This window comes from Fistularia commersonii, chromosome 15 (genome assembly GCF_037954325.1).
Source record: "Fistularia commersonii isolate RoL2024-O1a breed Wild chromosome 15, RoL_Fcom_v1.0, whole genome shotgun sequence".
In the NCBI taxonomy this organism is placed as follows: domain Eukaryota; kingdom Metazoa; phylum Chordata; class Actinopteri; order Syngnathiformes; family Fistulariidae; genus Fistularia; species Fistularia commersonii.
The window spans coordinates 8,919,310-8,928,308 of NC_141298.1; the positions used below are offsets into that span (position 1 = coordinate 8,919,310).

The 8,999-nt window shown below is 39.7% G+C and overlaps 1 protein-coding gene across 1 annotated transcript; it reads right to left on the reverse strand.

The window, feature by feature from the left end:
- Positions 1-140: 140 nt before the first annotated feature.
- slc35f2 (solute carrier family 35 member F2) lies at positions 141-8,232 on the reverse strand. The gene is made up of 9 exons (XM_086161062.1): positions 8,103-8,232; positions 7,414-7,514; positions 6,395-6,567; positions 4,445-4,572; positions 4,200-4,359; positions 3,404-3,560; positions 2,588-2,640; positions 1,666-1,820; positions 141-1,172 (listed from the first exon to the last, which is right to left on the reverse strand). The coding sequence occupies exons 2-9, from the start codon at positions 7,500-7,502 to the stop codon at positions 978-980; spliced, it is 1,110 nt and encodes a 369-aa protein (XP_086017188.1). The 5' UTR covers positions 7,503-7,514; positions 8,103-8,232; the 3' UTR covers positions 141-977.
- Positions 8,233-8,999: the final 767 nt, after the last annotated feature.

The following is an 8,999-nucleotide window of genomic DNA, read 5'->3' on the forward strand; positions in this document are numbered from 1 at the left end:
CTAAGTTACCTTCACCTCCTGTGAGGACAGAGCACATGAAGGTTAGATCCTTAAATTCACATATGAATAAAAAAGGTTTAAAAGGATTCTTATTTTGGTCATGTTTTTGTGTCGCTGTAGACTTCCAAATATTAAAATTCAAAACCCAAAAGCTTTATTTGTCCCCTGGTGGCAATTGTGAATATACCAATAAATCAGCAAAAATAGTGTTGTAAATACAGAACAATAAAGTTATTGAAAACACTCATGGTTACCAAAATATACTAACGCATCAGTAGAAAAACACAACATGGCATGTAAATATTGAAGTAAAATTGGGCAAAAATTCACGAAGCAAAGATTAAAAAAAGGAAAATAAAAATTGCATAATATGGCGAAAACTGACCTTTTTTTAAAAAAAAAACTCTTTACCCTGTAAACTTGGAGAGGAGAGTAGCATTCTGCAGTGAATTAACATCTGAGAACATAAAGGCTAAAATACACTTAATAGCCATATTTAAGATGCAAAAGTTTACACATTGAGTTAAACTAAAATGCATCTCATGTATAAAAAAGGATACATATCCTGCTGCTAACAACCTGTTTTTTATAGCAAAAGAAGGCACAGAACACCATACAGTTTGTTCTTGTACTCCTCAAATAATATTACAGCACCGTAGTTGATAGAAAATACATTACATGTATTTGTATAAAAATGAGGAATGTGTACAAAGCAACAGGGACTGACAATAAAAGGTTCTGCTTGGAAAAACAGTGAATAAATATCAGTAGATTTTCAAAAGAGGCTAAGAATTTAAAACTGTTGAACTGAAATACATTGTTTTTACTTGATGCAGACAATGTATAATGACTAAACTATAAAAAGAAATATTCTGGAACGAAGTCTTAAAAATGTTTCAGTCTCTAGATAGAGCCACGTCTCTCCAGCTCTACAAATACAGCAACCTTCATTCTCCAACTGTCTGATCCCCGCAAGGTCAAAGTGCATCTGTGGTTGCGAACGTCTCGGGCACCTTCTTGTCTCGGTCGGCCGAGAGGAGGCGGTCCGTGGAGTTTTCGGCCGATGCGTCGGCGGAATCGCCCTCAGGCAGGGCAGAGTAGGTGGGCAAGGCGTGGAACATGATGAACCCCATGGTGATAACGACAAAGGAGATGATGTACAGGGAGGAGAACTAGACGACATAGAGCGGTCATTACTGATTTGCACAAAGACACATGTTGGGTTTTCTCCCAGGCACACACAACGAGGCCTGGAAAATTCATGTTAAAATATTAAAATAATACACATATATGTGTGTATGTACACACATATAGACACACAGTCTTTGTGTGATATCTTTTAGGATATATTAGAATATTTTGAAATCATTTATCAATCAAAATAAAATTATAGAACGGTATCTGTTACAAATGTTACATTTAATTTTAGACTATTTGACCTGAAAATCAGAAATATATTTGCATAAAAATTGAAAAAAATTTTTTTAAAGGAAACAAAAAAATTGTGGGAAACAACAAGACTTAACTAAATTCTGCAAAAGGCTGCCCTGAAATTCGGCTGGCAATCAGTATGCACAGAAGAACGACCAGTACATAATTACAGCATTAAACTTGACTAGAACATCTGAAAGTGCAGCAATGGAGAATGAGCGGGGGAACACTCACCGTGTAGTGGAAGAGGAAGAGGCCACAGAAGAGGCTGAAGAGGTCTGCCGTCAGCAGGGAGAGGTTGACCGCGGTGGCGCTCGTCATCCGCACCACCACGGGCATGAGGCTATACAGCGCAAACATACAGGCCACATAGACTGCAAACAGCATGGCTGTGGAGAAGGGTAAGGGTATGATTCGGTGATGATTCAACGTGAAATAAACTTACATTGCTGGAACTGAACGGACGTGTAAAAGGATGACGTTTCCACAATAAAATTAACTGGATTCTTTCAAATGTCCAGCAGGGGGCGACACCACCTATCAGGCCTGAGAAGATTTTTCTTGGACGGTTGGAGGAACCAGAGAACCAGTCGGAAGCCCACGTAGACACATGGAAAACATGGAGACTCAACGCAGAGAGGTCCCACATCACGACAGAACCAGGGATCTTTGTGCTGTGAGGCAAAAACGCTAACCACCGCGGATATTTTACCACGGATGGCAAGGGTTTTTTTATCTAGAAGAGGAATTTCATGGGCAAACCCGGCTGGCACCAACCAATTTTTTTTCCAGCAAAAAGGTGGGCGTCAGACGACCAGATAACTGGCTTAGAATTCCTATTTGGGAAACCAGATAATGTAAGAGGGGGTTCTGGAGGGAATTAAACACTTTTTTATTTCTGGTAGATCTGACATAAACCTAAATGATTAAATAGTATCATTTCATTAGCCAAAGGAAATTAAATAATCATATTTATCATGCGTCATTCCACTCTAAGACAACATCATTCTCTATTATGCTACCCTGTTGCTGTGCTTCCCTAAAGTCCAGACGGCATCTGTCTGCTGTGAATGCTGCTGCACCGATTGATGATATCACTGCAGCTACATTTAGAAAAAGCGATTCAGTGACACATTAAAAAAAAATGTTTACTTACAGACATGAAAGTTCCACTCAATTTCCTTCACAGCATGAGTTTCCAGGGCAGCACTGCAACACAAAGTCAGGATGAACAACCTCTCCCATTCCCCTCACTCTTCCTGTCTGGTCAACACTCAGGTCCCTTCATCAATGCATGATTGTGGCGTCAGAACTCTCTCCCCAGTCACCGGTGTCTCTCATTTTGCAAGTTCTCATGGGTACATTGTCTCATGTTGCCAAGGGCCTGCTCATGGGGGAATGTTGGGTTTCTGTAGATCATTTTAAAGAGTGACCTAACATGCTCTGGGTGGAAAGTGTCTTCAGACAACTATGTTGTGATTTGGCGCCATATAAACAAAAATCTGACTTGAGTTGAACACGATTTTAAAGAATGGAGACAAGTACAGGTTGTCAAAATGAACCTTCTGTTTGTGTTTTTCTTCTAACATTAAGATGATTCCCATCAAAGTGTCCTTGAACAACAAAATGGACTGTCTGCCCCTTTGAAAACTCTTTGACCTCCACAGATTGAATGCGCAAGTTCATGATAACACAGATATTGGCGTCTCTAGACTGATCTGCAAGGTCACAGTGAGAGGCTGTGGTGTTCTTTGAATCAGCTGCCAAAAAAAGACGAGACGTATTATGAAAAAGTCAAAGGAAGCATGTGGCTTGCTTCTTTGTTGTCTCTTGTTTAGCTTTCTAACTGTAAGGACATTCTAAGAAAGTTAAACAGTGTATTTATTTTAATCGGGATTAGACGAGGAAACGTTACGATTAGCTTCGAAGAAGGTCACGAGGAAAGGTTTTATATCACGTGTCCAATCCTTACAGCTGTATCCCGCTGATGATGGTCCCGAAGAAGCCCATCATTCCAAGGAATTCCACCCGGCTCAGGTTCTTCACTGTCACCTCTTGGCACACGTTGGACACGGCGTAGAGGACGGCGCTCAGCAGGACAAGGCAATCGCCGAGGGCAACGTCACTCGCTGCGTTAACAGGAAATGGAACCTACTTTATACTTCACTCATGGCATACAATGAAGTCATACTTCACCGGATGATTTGCGCGCTCTGCTGAGTTCTGTCGGTACTGAAGTTGAACTCGCTGCCGGGCAGGAAACACAATGACGCTGAGAACAAGCCTAAAAGTTTAACTTCATTATCCAAACTAGTTTATTTGAAAAGGGAAGAGTCACCTGATACTCATCATCTCCAGATCAACTAGCTAAGCTTTTATAACCTTGTTATTAAATTAACTTTTGTTTCTTGTGGTGGCTTTTTTCGTCTTAAAAACGATCTAATAGTTTTTGTGCTGTGTTTATCTGCTTGGATTGTCAACTCTGGCTAATATGAGTGCGGTATATCCTTGTTATTACAGATTCATTAAATAATTGTTTCATGTATAGGAGATTAAAGCATCTTAAGAGGATTTCATTTACAATTTATCTCCCTTTTTTTGGTTAAAGTTCAAATAAGTTTTTGCCCATGCTATAATCTCTTTGACGTTTGAGGTCAGAGAGAAGAACAAACCCAACAAGTCAGAATCGGTAAAGATGATTTTCTCTTTAGCAGCACTTGAGGAAGTTAATAAATCACAACACGACTCTTAAGATTTTGAGTCCTTACTTGATCCCTGGTCTCGTCCCGCCAGGATGTCAGCCCCTACCATGGTGCCGACCCCCAGCAGACATACCACCACTGCCACGAAGTGCAGCAGACGGTAGCGCGTCTTCAGCAGGAACCAGGACAGGAGCATCAGCACAGGAATCACAAAGCAATCGAGCAGCTGGAATGATAACCGTGGCGGGTGGTAAGGGGGGGGGGGGGGGGGCGTCCTGATTTTGGGATCAAAACAAGAGTCTGCATTGTACCTGGATGCTTGTCAGAGTGGTGAACTGGTAGGCCCTCACCACCGTGTAATTTGCCTCCACGTCAGCCAGAGCCATCAGCAAATACTTCCACCACTTGCTTTTTAAAATCTGCAGCAGGTTTTTGTCACCTGTGGGCAGAGGACAAAAATGGTGTTTGTGGGGGAAATGTGGTAACGTGAACAAAGAATCCAGCAGAATTTGCACCCTGCTCTTTCCCGTTATTCCCAATGTTTCAATATTCTGCATCTCTGAAAAAGCCTCTTTTATCCAATTTATGATGAAAATCATCAAATAACTGGACCAGGGGTCGGCAACGTGCAGCTCACATGCCGCCCTTTGACCCCTCTGATGCAGCTCCCTGTGGCTTTTGAAAATGATTAATTTCAATTAGTATTAAGTATTTAATTAAAATATTTTTTATTTTAGTTTTTACATTTTTAAAATATAATTTTAAATTTGAAGATTATGGCGATTTTGTAACATCTAATTAAAATGTGTTAGAATATTTTTGGCACTTTTAATAAGCAACTGCACGCGGCACTCAAAAGATGACAGCACACAGAGTGAAGACGGCATTTTTGGTTTGCTGCTGGTGGATAATTTAAGTCCTGCTTTTTTTTTCTTCATTCTCACAAGAAGGACTCAAATAGACATTGAGTATTTTGCTTAAAAGTAACCGTCAACCTAATGTCTTTTTTTTCTGAGTTCAAAATGTTTTGTTGCATGCAGAAATGTAACTTCGTTTACATTTACATTTACTTCGTTTACAAAAGCAATATATATTTTGTTTATACATAGCATAAAGGCAAAAAAATAACATTATATGCTGTGTTCATTCATTTTAAATTTCAAATGGGTTGTGTGGCTCCCGCTGTTTTCTTTACTGACGGGAAACATGTCCAAATGGCTCTTTGCGTGGTAAAGATTGCCGACCTCTGAAGTAGATGAACATTACAGATGAGAAACTGTATCTTATTCTTCTAGGAAACTGGACTACTTTGCAGTCCATTGCATTGCAATGTCTAATTTCACAGGATTACAGCAGCGACCCTGCCTGGTGTCCACCATTCTTATTTCTTTTATGAATATCAAAGCTATTGTATCATTTTAGCTACTAGCATGCATCATAACGCAACAATAATTCTAAGCAAGAGATGATTTGTCCCTGTCCCTGCCAACCCTCATACCCCCTGTTGCTTTCTAACTGGTTGAGACAGAAGAATTCCACATACTGAGCTGGGATCAGTCCAAGGTTTCTGCCTGCTAAATGGCAGGTTTTTTTTCCTCACCACAGTAACTCAAAGTAAAGTGGATGTTGGACTTTGCATCTTTGTGGATTCTTTGGACAAAAAATATCATCATAATATCTGTGAGCGGCACTTGCTTTTATGAGACAATTGTGTTATGAGCGAGAAAAAAAAGCGACGCATTCATTTTCTGACTTTCAAACTTTTTTTTTTTTCTGGCAGAGCTCATCCTCAGGTTATGAAAGATAAAAATTAAAAGCCTTGTCAATAAGCACCCAGCTGAGAGGTGCAGTGGTGTGATTATATGTGACCACGGCGTTTCCTTTTTTATTTTAGTTTTTCATTGGGAAACCTAGGTGTGTCTCTGCTCTATGTAATGCACTTTGCCTTTTATTTCCAATTAATCTGCTTTTCAAAAGTGGTCAACTGTGATATCCCACTATGATCGTTTATTTTGTTTAACACTTGTTCTTTTTCTTTTTTCCCCCCTAACACCAGACATGGTCTGTTGTCGGTTAAAATATATCACCTTGTTGGGTTTTGTCAATGTGTTTACTATCCACGTCTTCATTTTGTGATTGTGGTCTCTAAACTGGCACGGCTAAATACACGAGTCACCGTCGACGGAAACCACGGTGACGAGCCCCTGAAATGTAACACAACAAAACAACATCTTCTGTCTCCAGACATTCGTGAGACAGACCTTTGTGCGTGCTGAGCACGGTCGTGTAGACGAGCAGCAGCAGGGCGTAGTTCAGGAAGCTCTGCAGCATCGGCGTTGCCACGGTGGCGTCTGCCAGGTACTGGCAACTCACTGCTGTTCCGCAGATGAGCAGGGACAGCACTTGGCCCAAAAGGATGGTCTTCAGTAGTTTCCTGGGTGAGTGGACATACAGTATGTATGTGTATACACACAAGCATATATATATATATATACAGCACATATATACATATATATATATATATATATATACACTGCTCAAAAAAATAAAGGGAACACTTAAAAAACACATCCTAGATCTAAATGAATTAAATATTCTTCTGAAATACTTCTTTACACAGTTGAATGTGCTGACAACAAAATCACACAAAAATGTTCAATGGAAATTAAATGTATTAACCCCTGGAGGTCTGGATTAGGAATCACACTCAAAATTAAAGTGTAAAAACAAACTCCAGGCTGATCCAACTTTTATGTCATGTCCTTAAAACAAGTCAAAATGAATCTGTGTTGCTTCCTGAGTGGACACTATGATTTCACAGAAGTGTGATTGACTTGGAGTTACATTGTGTTGTTCAAGTGTTCCCTTTATTTTTTTGAGCAGTATATATATGCAGCATATATATATGTATACATATATATATATATATATATGCAGATATATAATCATTCATATGCTGAGACCGCTGTATTAACTTTGGTTACAAACTTTGGTTACACAGCATATATATATGCAGATATATAATCATTCATATGCTGAGACCGCTGTGTTAACTTTGGTTACACTACCTCTTATAATATGTGAATGGAGCTGTCTGCAACAACAATTCTCTGGGGTTAGTAAAGTTAGATAAAAATAAACTAACTGACTCTCCTGCCTCCCCTGACTGCTTGTCACTGATTCTAAGATACCTTAAACAATCTCGTGTTAAAAGTAGGATGAAAAAAAGTTGGAGACACAAAAGGGAAACTTAGACAGAAGGGGTCAGCTGGTTACGCACCAGGTGAGGAGCTCCCTGAAGTGCAGGGTGTGCAGACCGCAGAGGGCCCGCATCTTCCCGCAAATCCGTTCCTCAGCATGGAAATCCATCTCTTCTCGCCGCTGCAACCGAGAGCACAGACATTTTTTTGCAGGTGACGGCTTTGTATTATTTTCCCCCAAAGTTAGTCTTTCCTTGGGTCTCTCGGGCGGAAAGATGTTCTCAAATCTCGGTCGGAATGTGAATCTTGTGACTTCCTCCTCACTACTGTACATTACAGTAACCGTCATCCTCATAATTGGAGACACATTACTCCCGACTGATCCACGAAAAAAACTTCTTGTGCATTTTTTCTTTCGATTCCTTACGCTTTTAAGCGTAATTTAGTGCGTAATTCGGTGGATTCTAAACCAACTTCTAAAACAAATTCGGGGAAATTGGTTTCTCTGTGCGTCCACTTGAAATAACGTTTGCATCGCCGAATCAAACCGCACTGTACCGCCAGAATTGATATCAATTTGAAAAACAAACATTGATAACAGTATTGATTAAATGATCATGAAAGGGTCGCGGATGTGAAGTTAAAAAACTGTCTCTTATTTTGAAGTCAGTTCGGAGCAGCATGCTTTCACCGCAAGTGAGAGAGGTAAACCTGGAGCTGCGATAAACATCGGGCGCTAAATCATTTAAAATAACATTTCAATACATACGTATCCTTATTCGGTCATTGCAGATGTGGGTAAATCATCCAGTTGTTGTCAACTTCCAGGTCTAAATGTGATAAAAGCCGACATCCCGGCGGCTGCGGTTCCCATCATGGGGACTCAATCTAACTACCCTGCTTGTCCCCGCCCCCAAGGCGCTGATTGGCTCAAAATAACTGTCAATCATGCGCTACTGCGCAGTCAAACTTGTTCGATTATGACATCCTCGAAAACCAACGCTTTATTTTGGAGCACGAACGGCTATTCAAATGCTTGATTTAGATTGTTTGCGTTGTATTCTATTAAATTGTGCCATAAAATCTTCATATTATGTATTTAATCATAAATATGTTTTTTTTTTAGATTATCCCACCTTTCTGAATTGTAGAGTATTCAGTGCCGGCTGTTGATTAACTGCATTTTTATTAAACTAGAGAATAATAGCAAAATAGTAATGGAAATATATATTATACTCAAAAATTATGGCTGAATTATAATTTCTTGCCAAATGTTTACATTTATATACCTACATGGATTAGTTTAGCATTTAAGTGATGAAGGTGGTTCCATGATGAGAGCTGACCTTGTCAGCTTAGAAGTTACAAACCCATCCTGAACAGCCGTCATCACATTTTAGTTAATTAACAATCTATTTTATTAGAAGATGAGGTACTGCTGCTTGAGGAAAAGTAGATTATCTTGTTTAAGGAATTTTGGGTTATCTTTGAACTCTCCTCTTCAACATCTTAACCTCTCATTTGTTATTTGGCTTCTCAGCCATGGAACTACGATTCACCAAAGCTTCCTCTAACCTAACCTTGCACAAAAGTCATGATTCTCTTTGCTCAAATGAAAAGACCAAGAGTGTTAGAACGGAGCAAGATAACAAGGAGTTTTACAGAT

Excerpts from the sequence above, each read along its gene's own strand:
- slc35f2 (XM_086161062.1), bottom strand. The coding sequence starts at position 7,502 with ATGGATTTCCATGCTGAGGAACGGATTTGCGGGAAGATGCGGGCCCTC. Across the intron at positions 3,561-4,199 it reads GGGACGAGACCAGGGATCAA|CGAGTGACGTTGCCCTCGGC; the intron begins GTAAGGACTCAA and ends CTGTTAACGCAG. Across the intron at positions 2,641-3,403 it reads ATCATCAGCGGGATACAGCT|TGCTGCCCTGGAAACTCATG; the intron begins GTAAGGATTGGA and ends TTTGTGTTGCAG.